At 44.3% G+C, this 18171-nt stretch overlaps 1 protein-coding gene across 2 annotated transcripts in view; it reads right to left on the bottom strand.

Moving 5' to 3' along the window:
* Positions 1-12705: 12705 nt before the first annotated feature.
* LOC141265265 (acyl-CoA dehydrogenase family member 11-like) overlaps positions 12706-18171 on the bottom strand; it is a 103041-nt gene continuing 97575 nt past the window's right edge. For both annotated transcript variants that reach the window (XM_073678114.1, XM_073678113.1), the window contains exons 19-20: positions 16071-16180; positions 12706-13640 (exon numbers count right to left, since the gene is read on the bottom strand). In XM_073678114.1, coding sequence (XP_073534215.1) covers positions 13529-13640; positions 16071-16180 — 222 coding nt within the window. In that variant the 3' untranslated portion in view covers positions 12706-13528. The remainder of the gene's footprint in view (positions 13641-16070; positions 16181-18171) is intronic.

Below are 18171 nucleotides of genomic sequence, written 5' to 3'. Positions count from 1 at the left end.
CAGATCCATTACTAGTGGGTAGGCGGAGCCCCACAGGGATAGTTCACCTCAGATTTATAAAAAAGTGACGACCGGCCCCTCCAACTTAAGCTCCTCCTACTCCCATGTTCTCCAGTCCGTACACAAGCTAAGGAAGAGCAGACAACACCAGCAGAACAGTACAACCCCTTCTGAAAAATTCAGAAATGTGAGAAAACAGGTTATGCAAATAACAGCAAAAAAACACACAGTCCTAGGTACAACTCACTGGACCTGACAACTGCGATGAGCTGGCGATGCTGGAAAAGAGCCCTAGTGCGCCAACCCCAGACCAGATGACCGCCATCAGGAAAGGGTCGCGCCGCATCTAGAAACAAAAAAATACTTCTGCCATGGGAGGGTGCTGTGTCTCCCTTCCTTCCTTCGCTGAAAAGGATTTTACAGGTAAGTTCTTACCAAAATCCGTCTTTCAGCAGCAGAAGGGAAGAAAGGGAGACACAGATCCATTACTAGTGGGACGTCCCAAAGCAGTCCAAAACTCTAGGGTGGGAAATAGTGGCAGAATCTCCAACACCCCAACAACTTAGGTAAGCGCGCAACCAGCGCCGAACAAAAAATGAAATAAAGAGGTAACTTAAACCACCGCCGCCTGCAGGACCCTGCGTCCCAAGGCCGCATCGGCGGAAGCACTCACGTCCACTTTATAAAATTTAGTAAAGGTGTGAACGGAGCGCCAGGCAGCCGCCCGGCAGAGCTGTGCTGCCGAGGCCCCCTGACGAAAAGCCCACGACGAACCAACAGCCCTCGTGGAATGAGCTCGAACTTTAACCGGACAAGGCTCGCCCTTGAGCCGGTACGCTTCCAGGATAGCCGAACGTATCCACCGAGCTATAGTGTCCTTGGAAGCACGCTGACCACGTCGACGACCAGCAGGAATCACAAAAAGAGAGTCCGATTTCTGAAAACCTTGCGTGATTGTAAGATAGAACTTCAATGCCCGCACCAAATCCAATGAGTGCAAGGCCCGCTCCTTTGGACTCTTTGGCTTCGGACAGAGAGAAGGTAACACGATGTCCTGATTGACGTGGAAATGCAACACCACTTTAGGTAAAAAATCTCCACGGGTACGAAGCACCACACGATCCGGAAGAAATTCCAGAAAAGGTGGCGAGCAAGACAGTGCCGCCAACTCCGAAACCCTTCTCAAAGAGGTGACCGCTACCAGGAAGGCCACCTTCCAAGAAAGCAAGTAAAGCGTAGCCGAATCCATAGTCTCAAAAGGCCCATGCTGAAGAGCTTCCAGGACTAGATTAAGCCGCCAAGGAGACACAACCGCCTCCCGAGGCGGAAACTGACAAGCAACCCCACGAAAAAAAGAACGCACGTTCCTACGTGAAGCAATAGCCCTTCGAAAAAGCGCGGATAGTGCAGATACCTGACCTCGTAAGGTACCAACTGCTAGACCCTTGGCCAAACCAAATTGCAGAAAAGCCAAGAAGTTGGGGATGGAAAAAACCCTCGGGTTCCTTGACGATCCAGAACACCAAGAATAAAAAAGACTCCCAAGTTCTGTGATAAATCCTAGTCGTAGCTGGACCTCTGGCCGCCCGCAAGGTAGAAATAACCTCGGACGAAAAACCACGACGGTTCAAGATCTCGGTCTCAAGTGCCACTCCGTCAAAGTGACTTCAGGTGCGGATGATGAATGGGCCCTTGGATTAACAGGTCCGGGCGAAGAGGCAGTGGAAACGGAGGCGCCGCCAGAAGAGACACCAGCGTCGAATACCACGTCCTCCGTGGCCAATCTGGCGCTACCAAAATTGCTGATACTCGTTCCAGTTTGATCTGCCGAATCACCAAAGGAAGTAAGGATACTGGCGGAAACACATAGATCAGCTCGAACTGGTCCCACGGGGCCACTAGAGCATCTACCGCCATAGCCTCCGGGTCCCTGTACCTGGACATGAATGTCGGAACCCTGGCGTTCAGCCTGGATGCCATCAAATCCACCTGAGGGGTCCCCCACCGGGAGCACAGCAGTGCAAACACTTCCGGATGGAGACTCCATTCCCCCGGATCCACCTGCTCGTGACTGAGGAAGTCCGCCGAGATATTCAGCACACCTGGGATATGAATCGCGGAGATGGCTGGAACCCTGGACTCGGCCCAAACCAGGATCCGAGAGACCTCCACCATGAGTCTGGAACTCCTCGTCCCGCCCTGATGGTTGATATACGCGACAGCCGTCACATTGTCTGACTGAATCCGGACCGGCAGACCGCTCAAAAGGACCGTCCAATGTCGGAGGCAGAGAAAAATTGCTCTCAACCCCAGAATGTTGATCGGTAGGGACGACTCCTCTGACGACCAAACCCCCTGAACCCAGAGGTCGTTCCAAACCCCCCCCCCCAGCCAGTCAGGCTGGCATCGGTGGAAATCACCGATCACCTTGGGAGAAGAAAGGATTTCCCCAGGGATAGAGTTTCCGGATGTAACCACTATCCAAGAGACTCTCGCACCCTGCGGGAGATAACGACCGAGCGATCCAGTGAAGTCGGCGATCGATCCCAACTGGTCAGAATAAGATTTTGGAGATCCCGGGAATGAAATTGTGCAAACGGTACGGCTTCCATTGCCGCCATCATCAGACCCAGAAGGCGCATGCATTCCCGAAGGGACATTGCCATCGCCGACCTCATAGCCTGGACATGGCGACGAAGGTTCGTTTGTTTGTCCGGAGGCAGGGACACCACTGCCCGTACTGTGTCGAAATGCATCCCCAAGAACAGGATTGACTGCGTCGGTTTTAATGACGACTTCTTCCAATTGACCAGCCACCCGAAGTCCTCCAGGTGCTGGAGGGAGAGATCGCGAGCAGTCATCGCCTCCTCCGCTGTGGGCGACACAATCAACAGGTCGTCCAGGTAGGGTAGAATCGTAACTCCTTGTTTTCGAAGAAGCGCCATGAGTGGCGCCAGAATCTTTGTAAAAACCCTGGGTGCCGAGGCCAACCCGAATGGTAGGGCCACAAACTGGTAATGGGCCTGACCTATGGCGAAACGCAGGAAACGCTGGTGAGCCCTGCCGATAGGGACATGCAAATAGGAGTCGCGGATGTCGATCGACACCAAGAAATCGTACAGCGACAGGGCCGCTACGACAGAGCGGAGAGACTCCATGCGGAATTTCCGGGTCCGGACATGCAGATTCAAATCTTTGAGATCCAGAATGGGGCGAAACTTGTCCTCCTTTTTGGGGACCACAAAAAGGTTGGAGTAAAACCCCCTTCCCCGGTCCTCTGGCGGAACCGGGACCACCACACCCTGCTGTAGAAGAGTGTCTACCTCCCGCAGCAGTGCTGCAGCCAGCTTGGGCTCGGACGGGGTGCGTGACTGACAAAACCTGTCTGGGGGACGAGAGTGAAACTATGAAATAGCCTGCCAACATAACCCGCGTCACCCAGGCGTCCGAAATGTGGGACGCCCAAATTGACCCGAATTGTAGCAGACGACCTCACACCCGAGCGCCCTCCAGCGGAATCCTGGTGTCAGTCCGCCTTAGCGGGCTTCTTGTCAACCTCCCGTTTGTCCTGACGGAAATGTTGCTTCCAGGGAATACGGGATTTCTGGGTGGACTTCTTACCGGAAGCCGAGGGACGACCCGATCCCCAAGAAGGCTGACCGAACCGCCCCCTGGTCCGAAAGGACCGACGACCACCACTGGCACTTGACCTGCCAGACGTGGAAGCCGCCGCTTTCCGCTGAGGCAAGGCAGCATCCTTATCCTTGGCCTTAGCAATCAGCTCCGTGAGGTCCGAACCAAAAAGATGACCGCCTTTGTACGCTAGACTAAGCAAACCTTGCTTGGATACTGCGTCTGCAGTCCACTGTTTAAGCCACAGTGCTCTCCTGACTGTGACGGCCGAAGATTGAGCCCTGGACAGAACGGAAGTAGTATCCAGTACTGGGTCCCTGCCATAACATGTCGCCTCTTCCAACAGCTGGAAAAGCCTTTCCACTTCCAACAGCGGAGTTCTATCCTGCCATGCCGTCCGCAGCTGGTCCAACCACCGCAGAGAAGCCTCACCGGCCCACATGGCCCCCAAGGCTGCACGGAATCCATGACCCGCGGCCTCGTAGATGGACTTCGCCGCTAACTCCGTTCTTCTGTCCAGAGGCTCCTGAAGACTGGCCTTCCCTTTAGCAGGAAGATTTGCTAAGCTGAGACAGAGGAACGTCCACTTCAGGTGAGGGAACCCAATTAGCGATCGTCTCCGTGGTGCAGGGATACAAGGCATCAAAAAACCGCATCCCCTGGAAGCGTTTATCCTGACACCGGCGTTTTTTCCACTGCCTCGTTAAGTTCATCATGCGCTGGTAATGTTGAACGAGCCCGAAGCGACTCCTAATACAGCCGGGCCGACTTGCCAGGCTTTGTCGGCTCTTCAGACAGCTGTAACGCTTACCGCATGGCTCCAATAAGAGCATCCACGCGGCCCGAAAGCGAAGCAGAAAGACTCTGCCGATCCTCATCCTCAGAATCGGAGATTTCACCAACCGAGCTTGTTGGTGAATCTGGAGCCTCCGATGCACTGCGCGGAGGAGACAGCGCCACCCTGTGGCGCTTCTTGCCTCGTGGTGTCGGTTGCGACTTACTGACACCCAATGACCCAGGAGGTTAGAAAGACTGTCAATGGAGCGGGTGAGAGCCTCCACTTTAACATCACTAAGGGTCGAACTCGACGCCGTCGAAGACCTGGGTGTATCAGAAACGCGAGACCGATCCTGAAACGGATCGGGAGAGAGGTCCGCGCCCCCTGGTCCCTGATCCGTCATGCCTCCCACATCAGATGCCAGCATGTTAGAATGAGTATGGTAACCTAGAGTGTGTGAAAATAGCTAACACAGCCTGCTTCCACAAAAAAAATTCCCCTTTTTTTTTTTTTTTTTTTTTTTTTTTTACTTTTAAGGCACTGAAAGGTTAAAACTCTCCACTAGAGAGAGTTACCCCAGCCCTGCAGAGCAAAAGTTAACCTAACGAACTGGGGGGAAGCGCCCTTTGAACCAGAAGAGTGCACCCCCAGAAAGAGTTAACAGTCCTGTTGAGCAGACCCCTTCAGAAGGGGTTAATGCTGCTGACACACTAAATACCTCACGGCCTTAAGAGGTCAGAGAAGTGAGAGTGTCCAGTAAAGCGGTAGCGGCAAATAGCACCTTGCCTGCCTTAGCAGGTCAGCCAAGGTGCTTTACAATGGAGAGAACAAAAAAGGAAACTTCTGCCTTCAGGCAGAAGCGACTCACCAGTGCCGCGGTGACTGCTCATTCTGAGCTGTGAGGGCGGTGAACGGGGAGCAGAGAGCCGGAGGTGCACGTGGAGGGAAGCCGGAAGGAGGGAGAGGGGCGGAGAGCTCAGCGCGCGGTAAGCCAGGAGCTTCCTGTCAGAACTACAATGGCAGGAAGCCGAACGACGCGAAGCCCCGCCCCCCGAGCTCACTCACAGAACCCGCGCTTAGGGAGAAAGCGCGCGCTCTCCTGAAGGCTTCCTGCCTAAAAGTGACGGCAGGAAGCCAAGATAATAAAGCCACGCCCCCCGTTCCAATGGAGCCGCGCTCCTCCGTCCCTGTTCCCCAGCCCCCAGGGTCAGAGAATGCAGCGGTGATCCTCATACACCGTCTGCAAAAAAAAGAAAAGCAGAAAGTCACCACATGAAATAATGGCGGCTGCCGCAGCAGCCGCTGAAGCACTCATACACAGAGCACTTACCCCGCTGTGCGCCACAGGGACCCCCAGGGATGTGTGGCGCTGTGGCCCTTGCTCCCCCCACGGCGGAGCACGCAGGGACCCCACAGACGGTGTGCATCTCCACCAGGAAGCGCCCTATGTCCCCCGGGGCCGGCAGGTTACTGCGGGGACCTCATTAAGGGGTACGCAGGTCTGCCAGGGGAGGGCAGGGGTCCCGGCAGTGCCGAGACCCCCTGAGACCTCTAGACCACGGGGGGTCCCGGTCTCCTTTGGTAAAAATAAAAAATCTTCAGAGGAGCTGCAAAGGCAGCGACTATCCTCTGCGACCTCAAATTTCAGACTGGAGAACATGGGAGTAGGAGGAGCTTAAGTTGGAGGGGTCGGTCGTCACTTTTTTATAAATCTGAGGTGAACTATCCCTGTGGGGCTCCGCCTACCCACTAGTAATGGATCTGTCTCCCTTCCTTCTCTTCTGCTGCTGAAATACAGAAAATTCTGAAGAGTTCACAAATTTTCAAGCACCACTACAGAAGAGCTTTGCAATGCAGCTTTGCAGAAGAGCTTTGCAATAACTGCTATTCTTTCTAATTTTATTCTGTGAAGTACGTAGAAATAGACCCTTTAAAAAGGGAGTCTGTCAACCCAAACTGACAGTATAAACTAAGCACAGTCTTGCACTTTTAGGCCCTGACTCAAAGCAATTACGCCAGAATTTTGGCATAAATAGCTTGGAAAAAGACTCAAAATTCTTCCAACTTTTGGTGCTTTCATTCTAGTTTTACCCAGCACCACCAAAATAACGAGCAGACACTCAGCTCTAATTCATGACAAGCTGTAGCGTACCATACAGCAGTAATCTTATTTCTGTCCCTGACTGGAGTAGGATTTGTGGCAAGGTGCACAGGGGCGCACTCCACTTTTCAGACGCGTCAGAGGCAGTGAATGGTGGTAGCACTTAGAACATTAAAGGTGCAATTTTCATAGGAGCCATTTCCCCTACATGTCCGTGTGCTTGGTTTGTACTGTCAAATCCAGAGGATATTGCATGCAGTGCTGCAGTCATTCAGCCCACAGTCTAGAACAAACATGGAAATTGGTTAGTCGTCACTCTAGTGTATATCATGCCTGCAGTTTAGCGCACAGCTAATATAAAACAGTCAATATGTGTCAATAACGTGTTTTGGATATGCCAATCGTCTACAGTTTTATGAGACATATTATATATATAATATAAATATATATATATACACACACATACATACACATACACACACATACATATACACACACACATACAGTACATACAATGGTGTGAAAAAGTATTTGCCCCCTTACTGATTTCTTATTCTTTTGCATGTTTGTCACACTGAAATGTTTCAGATCACAAAACAAATTTAAATATTAGACAAAAATACCACAAGTAAACACAAAATGCAGTTTTTAAATGAAGGTCTTTATTTTTAAGGGAAAAAATAAATCCAAACCCACAGAGCCATGTGTGAAATGGATTGTGCTCTAAACCGAATAACTGGTTGGGCCACCCTTCACAGTAACAACTGCAATCAAGCATTTGCAATAACTGGCAATGAGTCTTTTACAACGCTCTGGAGGAATTTTGGCCACTCATCTTTGGAAAATTGTTGTAATTCTGCCACAATGGAGGGTTTCTGAACATGAACTGCCTTTTTAAGGTCCTGCCACAGAATCTCAAATCGGACTAAAGTCAGGACTTTGACTTGGCCACTCCGAAGTCTTAATTTTGTTTTTCTTAAGCCATTCAGAGGTGGACTTGCTGGTGTGTTTTTGATCATTGTCCTGCTGCATAACCCAAGTGCGCTTCAGCTTGAGGTCATGAACAGATGGACGGACATTCTCCTTCAGGATCTTTTGGTAGACAGCAGAATTCATGGTTCCATTTACCACAGCAAGTCTTCCAGGTCTTGAAGCAGCAAAACAGCCCCAGACTATTACATTACCACCACCATACTTTACTGTTAGTATGATGCTCCTTTTCTGAAATGCTGTGCTACTTCTAAGCAAGATGTAATGAGTCATACACCTTCAACTTCAAGTTCAACTTTTGTCTCATCAGGCCACAGAGTATTCTCCCAAAAGTCATGGTGATCATCAAGATGTTTACTGGCAAAACTGAGATGAGCCTTTATGTTCTTTTTGCTGAGCAGTGGTTTTCGGCTTGGAACTCTGCCATGCATGTCATTTTTGCCCAGTCTCTTTCTTATGGTAGAGTCACGAACAATGATCCTAACTGAGGCAAGTGAGGCCTGCAGTTCTGTGGATGTTGCTGTGGGGTCTTTTGTGACCTCTTGGATGAGTCGTCGCTGCGCTCTTGGGGCAATTTTGGTCGGCCGGCCACTCCTGGGAAGGTTCACCACTGTTCCATGTTTACGCTATTTGTCGATAATGGCTCTCACTGTGGTTCAAGGAGTCCCAAAGCTTTAGAAATGGCTATATAACCTTTTCCAGACTGATGGTTCCCAATTACTTTGTTTCTCATTTGTTCCTGAATTTCTTTGGATTGCAGCATGATGTCTAGCTTTTGAGTATATATTGGTCTACTTCACTTTGTCAGGCAAGTTCTAATCAAGTGATTTCTTGATTGAGAACAGGTGTTGTAGTAATCAGTCCTGTGTGTGGCCAGGGAAATTGAGCTAAGCTTCCCAAAGATGTGATAAACCATAGTTAATTTATGTTTTAAGGGGGAGGGCAATTACTTTTTCACACAGGGCCCTGTAGGTTTGGATTTCTTTTTCCCTTATTAATAAAGACCTTCATTTAAAAACTGCATTTTCTGTTTACCTGTGTTATCTTTGTCTAATATTTAAATTCGTTTTGTGATGTGAAACATTTAAGTGTGACAAACATGCAAAAGAATAAAAAATCAGGAAGGGGGTAAACACTTTTTCACACCATTGTAAGCTTTAGTGATGTTGTACATAACTACAACATGTAGTATGTCCCTCCTGTAGTTAATCATATGTTAATCACAGGGTTTCCATGCTTCATAGATAGACTAGATAAATGAATACACATAAATGCATACATACATACATAAATGTACCACAGATCTAGATTTTAAATTGTTTTAGGAATACTTTGATCACACAAAAAGATTACTGCTGCACTTCCACCATATGTTTCCTGGACATGAACACTCAGTAAACCATTCTTGTGTTCTCTATGGGGAGAGCAGAATAAGCCGCTTCTAGACTCCTTTGGCGGTGGCATATCTGCCTGTAGTACAAATGGATTAGTTGAAAAAATGTAAACTGCCCAATCACTCTGTCCCCAAAATTTGTGTCAGCAAGCCTCCATACACATTAGATGGCCCAGCTGTTCCAGTGATTAACCCATACAAGTCAGTAAACTTTAGGAAGGGAACTCGTGCACATTTGCTATACAGCAAAAAATGTCACTTGAATATAAAATTTGTGGATATTTTAAATGTAGTTGGTGAAATTTTGTAAAAAATTATCAAGACCACAAAACTTCATCCAGTACATTCATATGAAAAACTTAAGATTGAAAGGATTTCACCAACTAGAAGATATCAGGTGTTGTATACATGTGTACTTGCACATGCCATCTATATAGGAAAACAAAAGTGAGTTGAGGAAAAAGCATGTGACAACACATTGGGGTATCACTGGCGTTTCTAATTTACAATCTGTCCTTTGTCCAGGAAACATATGGTGGAAGTGCAGCAGTAATCTTTTTGTGTGATCAAAGTATTCCTAAAACAATTTAAAATATAGATCTGTGGTACATTTATGTATGTATGTATGCATTTATGTGTATTCATTTATCTAGTCTATCTATGAAGCATGGAAACCCTGTGATTAACATATGATTAACTACAGGAGGGACATACTACATGTTGTAGTTATGTACAACATCACTAAAGCTTACAATGGTGTGAAAAAGTGTTTACCCCCTTCCTGATTTTTTATTCTTTTTTTATGTTTGTCACACTTAAACTTTTCACATCACAAAACGAATTTAAATATTAGACAAAGATAACACAAGTAAACAGAAAATGCAGTTTTTAAATGAAGGTCTTTATTAATAAGGGAAAAAGAAATCCAAACCTACAGGGCCCTGTGTGAAAAAGTGATTGCCCTCCCCCTTAAAACATAAATTAACTATGGTTTATCACATCTTTGGGAAGCTTAGCTCAATTTCCCTGGCCACACACAGGACTGATTACTACAACACCTGTTCTCAATCAAGAAATCACTTGATTAGGACTTGCCTGACAAAGTGAAGTAGACCAATATATCCTCAAAAGCTAGACATCATGCTGCAATCCAAAGAAATTTAGGAACAAATGAGAAACAAAGTACTTGGGATCCATCAGTTTGGAAAAGGTTATATAGCCATTTCTAAAGCTTTGGGACTCCTTGAACCACAGTGAGAGCCATTATCGACAAATAGCGTAAACATGGAACAGTGGTGAACCTTCCCAGGAGTGGCCGGCCGACCAAAATTACCCCAAGAGCGCAGCGACGACTCATCCAAGAGGTCACAAAAGACCCCACAGCAACATCCACAGAACTGCAGGCCTCACTTGCCTCAGTTAGGATCATTGTTCATGACTCTACCATAAGAAAGAGACTGGGCAAAAATGACATGCATGGCAGAGTTCCAAGCCGAAAACCACTGCTCAGCAAAAAGAACATAAAAGGCTCATCTCAGTTTTGCTGTGAGAAATAAGTATTTGATCCCCTACAAACCATTATGAGTTCTGGCTCCTACAGACCAGTTAGACGCTCTTAATCAACTCGTTACCTGTATTAAAGACAGCTGTCTTACATAATCACCTGTATAAAAGACTCCTGTCCACAGACTCAATTAATCAGTCAGACTCAGATTTTAAAAAATCTCCCATGAACAGTTTCCAAATGCAAATTAGCACTGCAATTTCAGCATAAACCACAGACCGTTATTCTCATTCATTTGCCACAAAATTGAACTTTTTAAAAGTCAATTATCTAATTATTTTTCAACCTGTAAAAATAGACAACAATGGAGTGCATGAACAGTTATTATAATATTTTTGTGAAATCCATTGAATTCAACTTGAAAGTTTACACTTTAATTACATCTTGTTTCAAATCCATTAAGGATAAAATCATTACGTGTCACTGTCCATACTAATGGACTGTTCTGTACTAGATTCTACACTTTCATAACACGTCAAGGTCCTGAATTGCAATCATCTCTGGCCAATCGGGAGTCTGCAGGAAATCTTTGTATAAAGCCAGCTTTGGACGGGGTGAGTAATAACAGAGGAGTGAATGGCATTTGTTGCTCAATTGTTATAGGAAATTCAAATATCTACTAAAAAAAGACTCATCAGGAATGATGACAGGTCCTCTTTACAGCAAAACCTACAAGGTTGAAAAAAAAAAAAAAAAGATCTTCATTTGAACACTCTTGTGATTTTTTTTGCACATCTTGTAAATTAACCTTTATCATCACCAGATAAAAGTATAGTTCTAAAAATTCTGGAGAGATGCATCCCTATAATTAGGGTACGTTCGCATGACTCATTGTCATGCAGGGTGTGGGAAAGACTTAGTGCGAAACAAAGGGAAGAGGGAAAGGGAGCCCAGACTCTAGGGAAAGGGGGGAATGGAGACCTCCTAGGCTGATCTGTTATCACCCTATCTCCACTAACATACCTATATTGGTTCTTCACCAATTGCCGCACGTTAACCTCGCCCTGTCTTTCCCTGGAGTTTGGCCCTGGCTAGGGAAAGAAGGGGATGAGCGCTAGTCAATCCCCACTGACAACTAAGGACAACAATGGGGGAAAAAACAAGAGAAGATAGCTTAGCTTTTAGTCGACTTCAGAGAGATGAACGCCTGTCCTCATAACAGCAGAGAGGTAGAAGTAATGCACTTGCTCTGAGCCTTCACAAGGGGTAATGTGAGTATCGCCGGCAACTCCCTCTAGCACACAGCAGGTATTTATACACCCAGGCCAGGGTGTTAATTAGTCAGAGGAAGGTAGCCACTGGGTCCTAGATAGACAGCTTCTAAGAAGGTGTCTGTAATACCAAACTAAGAGATCTCCTGCAACCAACTGCAGGGCGACTGTCTGTCACTTCTGACACACCCGTGACAGTCATATAGTAAGTGGCAAAAATCCACTGGCTCCACAATATCAGCATGAGCTAAATGTAGATTTGCTGCATATTTTCACCATATGGCTTGCAAAGGGTGAAATCTGCAGCATTTACTGATATGCTGAGAATCTGCAGCACAGTTCAGTTTGTGAGAATTATTTCTGCAGCATATAGAAGAGACTTGGTAAAATTTTATCCACTTTGCCAGTTCTGAAATATATGAACGAACTTCTGCCCGAATATCCGAAAGGTAAAGTCAGTCATGTGTGAAGACACCCTAAGGCCACGTTCACACGTTCAGTATTTTACCTCAGTATTTGTAAGCCAAAATCAGGAATGGAACAATCAGAGGAAAAATATAATAGAAACATGTCACCACTTCTGCATTTTTCACCCACTCCTGATTTTGGCTTACAAATACTGATGTAAAACACTGACCAAATACTGAATGTGTGAACGTGGCCTAATGGTGATTTCAGTAGTTGTGGATGGGAAACGACCCTACAACAGCAGAAAACAAGTAATCTTCTATAGGGAGGCACAGCACCTCTAAAGCTGAAATGAACAACTTTAGTGTTTGTTACATAAAATACCATAATCTAAACCCACACCAGAATAAGAGAAACAATAAAATGAGCTTAAATTCTACTTTATTGATTGTTAATACTAGCAGTATAGAAATAGAAGATCAGTTATCCAAAATGTCATAATTACGTCATTATGAAGGAAACCTCTTTTCAGTATAATTGAAATGTACATATTGTTTTAGTGTTAATTTTAGCATAAAAAGTGCTATATGGTTAATAGAAGTATAATTAATGAAGGCACATAGAAAATACAGTACAAAGTTGATTTATTGGCTTTGTGCTACAACATTTGCTGCACTGTAATAATTACAATGTATTTAAGTTTAGTATCAGCAGTAGAGACATCGTCCAAAATCCAATCACATGACATTAATTACCCTGTAAACAAGTAGATAAAGTCTGGAAATTATCCTGTTATTTTTTGTGATTTACAAGAAAAAAAAAATACAAAAATTAATTTTTATTAAAGGTTTTCTCATTAGACATTTATGGTAGAACAGGCTTGATGATTCTGCACCTAAAGTAACATCACAAATTCCTAAACATTACATACACACGGCATCCAAACACCTTCTGTATGGACACGTATGTGACACCAGGCAGCAAATCAGCCCTGATATGGAATCTCAGAAAAAAATTATTTTTTTTAACACAATAGTTTTTATTAAGAAAAAAAGAGAATCAGACACTCCGACTGACGGCTAAATGTAAGATCATCTATGGAGAAACACAGCAGCCACTGCACCCATTCAGGACTCCATTTCGAAGCCTACAATGTGTATAAATGAAACGTGCCTTTTGTTAATTTAGTGCTTACAGGATTTGTGACTGTAAAATGTGCTGTATCAGCCAATTAAGCTGTAAAGTACAATATTGTACATATAACATGCACTTCCCATCAACACCATGTGCCGGGATTTATTCTATTGCACTTACATCATATATTTCCTGATAAGACTTTCCTAATCCGTCCTGTGACAAACTTCCTTTCAGTATTTTAGGTGCTGATTTCACTTAGATTTACAAATTACAAGAACCCATTGGAGTAACTCTGAATAATATAAGGATGGTTTTACATTTTTGACAACAGCTTTGCTTGATCCATCAATTCCATTTTTGCAATGGCGGAGAGATGAACTTCATCAGGACCATCAGCAATACGCAGAGTCCGAACAGCTGTATACCTGCAAACAATATATAGTGGTATATTTTACACAGGGATCCCACACTTCATTTCACTTTTATTCACATGTAGAACAACCTAAAGCGTGTTAAAGTAAATGTACTTTCTTCTCTGAGGTTTACCCAGGAAATGCACCTATGTCGGCCATGTGCCGAGCAACACACTTTCTTCAAAGCCCTCAAGGATAAAGAATGTGCCCAGCTCATGACCTACATAGTACAAAAGTATTTGAAGTATAAAAGGTTCGATCAAATTAAAAATCAGAATGAATACACTGAAATGTGCTAAAATTGGGTCTGAAAAACAACAATGTATTTTTGATCATTTTTTGGGGCAGCTTTGTTGCCAGTAATTTTTTTAACTGTATATATAAACTATTAAGTGTCTTCCAAACAGAAGCAGCCTGAAGAATGGTCAGGTCACAAAAAAAAGAAGCTGCAAAAGTTAAAAGAAGCTCAAAAAGACTGATCATATACACAGCAAGTCATATTGACATTGCAGGGTTCAATCTCTTTAGCATTTAAGTGCTTAAAAAGACATTGTGTGCACATACCCTTGGAGGGTGGAGGGGGGGGGTTAACGCAAAACTTTTCAATGTGGATTTTTGAGCAGATTCTGCTCCAAGATCAACATGAAAAATTGCTTCAAATTCTCTTTGAATATGCCTGCTATTCATTTCAATGGAAAAGACAACTATAGGACGCATGGTGCTGCAATTGTTTTCCTCATGTAGCAAAAGCAGCAACAGGTCAATTCTTCAGGCATTTCTTGCTTCAAAAATATTACTCCACATAAAAAATGCATAAAAACAGCACAAAAAAAACAAAAAACAAACAAACAACAAAAAAAACAGGCCAAAAACGTATTTTTAAGCCGTTTTTTTGTATGGATTTTTCAGCCAGAAAGATTCACAAACAAAATTCCACTTTAACATACTCTATGTAGTTAGCCCATGTGTGCTTGACTTGAAGCTTTGGTCCAAATGCCCCCAATAATATGAATAAAGACATAACGGCTGTGTGCCCATGATGCGTTTTTTAAGCGTTTCCGCAGAGGCAAAAACGCTGCAGAAACGCTTAAAAAATGCTTGGTAGAAGGCCTGCCATGTTCCCCAATGATAATCCGCATGTGCTGTGCAGATGCTGCGGAAATTTCCGCTGCGGATTATCATTGCGGAAAAAAACGCAGCACTACCAATTATTTTGCGGAAGCGCTGCGTTTTCGCCGCCATTGACTTGCATTGGAACGCATGGATTCCGCATCACTGCATCTGTACATGCAGAATCCATGCGTTTCAATGTGCGGATGGTACCCAGGTCTGGAGGACAGGAGACTCTCCTCCGGACCCGGGTACCATAGTACCTGTAAAAAAAAGAAATAAATGAAAAATTTATATTATATTTACCTTCTGACGGCCCCCGCTGCGCTTGTCTTCGCTTGCCGGCAGCTCGCGGTGGACTGAAGGACCTGCGCTGACATCAGTCATGTGACGGCAGGTCCTTCAGTGTAGTGTACCGCGAGCTGCCGGCAAGCCAAGACGGAGCGAAGCAAGACTCCGGGGGCCATCGGAAGGTAAGCATAGATTTATTTTTTTATTTTTTGACATTCTTTCGGTCACACTATATAAATCCATGCCGTTTGCATGGATTTATATAGTGTGACCAAGTTGACAAGCACTTTCCAAGTGATGCTAAAATGCTTGGAAAGCGCTTGACAACCCGCATGCAGAAATGCATGTGAAGAACGCTTCACATCCGCATGTCCCTGGCAGGAAAAACGCATGTACAATCCGCATGCGTTTTTTCTGCCAGGGAGATGCAGAAACGCTCAGGAAAAATCCGGAGCATTTCTGCATCATGGGCACATAGCCTTATACAGTTTTTTTTTTACTTTTAGATATTTTAAAGGTCTAAGGGGTAATATTTCTCCTTGTGGAGAGTGACATACCGCCTCTGGCATGTCAAGGTAAGGAGGCTTATTCGCTGTGCAATGCTCCTCTGGGAAATTTAATATGCAAATTGCCTCTTCAGAGAAAAAGAGGACTTGAACTCTATAGAGCCACCTATTGAAAGCAGCAAACCTACAAGTCACAATCGACCCTTTAACGAGTCGTGCAATATGACTTAAGATAAAAGCCAAATCAGAATCTCAATTTGTAGACACAGTGTGTCGGGCTGTTGGCCCTCGTCAGTGCAAAGTATGAGAACTGATTTGGCTGCATGAGAGGCTCTGGACTGAGGTCTATTTTAAAGACATTAGTGGCATCAAACTTACAGTAATGCAGCTCTGGCTTGAGCTTGTACCATCAAGTAACCATAGCTCAACTTAAACAAAGGCTTTTCTACTAATTTTTTCTATTTAAAAAAGTTCCCCAAATCTCTTTCTTTAATTTTTAGTACAGTTATGCATATGTAAATGTATAGCCACTTACATAAAGGCCAATGGAAAGTCCTGAGATACCCCAGCTCCTCCGAACACTTGAATTGCCCGATCGGCCACTTGACATGCCATTCTAGGTGCTACAACTTTAATCATTGCAATCTGCAGTGGATGGAAAAGTTTATGAGCATCACAAAACTATACAATACACAGCATAAGAACACAATATGACATGTAGGAAACATTTATGTTCTTTTGGTGTTTCCATTATAAAAGATTTTTTTTCCAGTAGGATTTCTAAACGGGGATGATTTTAGGGAGCAGCATACTGGGCAATGACCCAGGGGCATCATTTCCTTGATCCTCTTTCCCCACCAAAGATGAGACCCTTGGCAGTAGACAGATGGAGGAGAGGGAAAAAAATTGGAGTCAAGTAAATTGTTAATTTATGTTTGAGTGCTCATTTTATTTATTCATCTCAAAAGAACTATCGAGATGTTAAAGGTGTAAAACCATTACACTATTTACCGATTTTAAAAGGTATCCCCAACTTCATAAAGCCGACATATATTGTGAAACAGAGCTTGGAATCAACAAGCACTTTTGTAATTTACCGCTTATTAAAAATTGCAGCCGGTCTTGCAATATTAACACTTATACACACTTCACTGCCTAGAATGCCAACCTCCACTGCTCTCTAGTTTGTAAGCAGTGTGCTGAAGCTGGCCACTTAGGAGGTAATCGCACGCTCCCCCAATGCCGGCCAGCTTACGAGTCAAATGTAAAAAGAGAGCTTGTAAGCAACACACATGTTCTGCTTATCCAGCAGTCATGATCAGTCTCCAGTTGTGGTCATTCTTTTACTGTAAAGTAAAAAAAAAAAAAAGTTTTTTCAGGAACAAGCTAAAAAATTAATAAACAGTAAATTGCAAAACCAGCTTGTACTTACAAGCACTATTTAACAATACCCATTTATGAAGATGGGAATAACCATTTAAAAGGGGCTGTCCACTACTCTGACAACACCTTCTCAATCCCTATGTTTCCCCCTTGTAAAAATAACACCTACATAGTGCTGTTTCAATGGTTTCGGCACTGGTTCTCTCGGGGACTGCATGTAGTTATGTACTGATACTGATTGTGGTTCTGGTGCTGTACTTCATGATTTTTGGTTGTCCTGGTGATGTATTGATATATAGTTGGTGGTTCTGGGGCTGTATTCATGTACTAATTGTGCTTTTGGTGATGTATTCCTGTACTGATAATAGTTCTTATAATGCATTTCTGTATTGATGAGGATTGTGTTGATGTACAGTACAGACCGAAAGTTTGGACACCTTCTCATTTAAAGATTTTTCTGTATTTTCATGACTATGAAAATTGTACATTCACACTGAAGGCATCAAAACTATGAATTAACACATGTGGAATTATATACTTAACAAAAATGTGTGAAACTACTGAAAATATGTCTTATATTCTAGGTTCTTCAAAGTAGCCACCTTTTGCTTTGATGACTGCGTTGGACACTCTTGGCATTCTCTTGATGAGCTTCAAAAGGTAGTCACCGGAAATGGTTTTTACTTCACAGGTGTGCCCGGTCAGGTTTAATAAGTGGGATTTCTTGCCTTATAAATGGGATTGGGACCATCAGTTGTGCTGTGCAGAAGTCAGGTGGATACACAGCTGATAGTCCTACTGAATAGACTGTTAGCTGCTTTTTTCTTGCCATAAATACAAATTCTAAGTAAAGAAAAACAAGTGGCCATCATTATTTTAAGAACTGAAGGTCAGTCAGTGAGAAAAATTGGGAAAACTTTGAAAGCGTCTCCAAGTGCAGTTGCAAAAACCATCAAGCGCTACAAAGAAACTGGCTCACATGAGGACTGCCCCCAGGAAAGGAAGACCAAGAGTCACCTCTGCTTCTGAGGATAAGTTTATCCGAGTCACCAGCCTCAGAAATCGCAGGTTAACAGCAGCTCAGATTAGAGACCAGGTCAATGCCACACAGAGTTCTAGCAGCAGACACATCTCTACAACAACTGTTAAGAGGAGACTTTGCGCAGCATGCCTTCATGGTAAAATAGCTGCTAGGAAACCACTGCTAAGGACAGGCAACAAGCAGAAGAGACTTGTTTGGGCTAAAGAACACA

The sequence above is a fragment of the Phyllobates terribilis genome, unplaced genomic scaffold (assembly GCF_046119375.1).
Source record: "Phyllobates terribilis strain yellow unplaced genomic scaffold, ASM4611937v1 Scaffold_4__5_contigs__length_816908805, whole genome shotgun sequence".
Lineage (NCBI taxonomy): Eukaryota > Metazoa > Chordata > Amphibia > Anura > Dendrobatidae > Phyllobates > Phyllobates terribilis.
The sequence above is the reverse complement of the archived record's forward strand: the minus strand, read 5'-3'. Positions and strand labels throughout refer to the sequence as shown.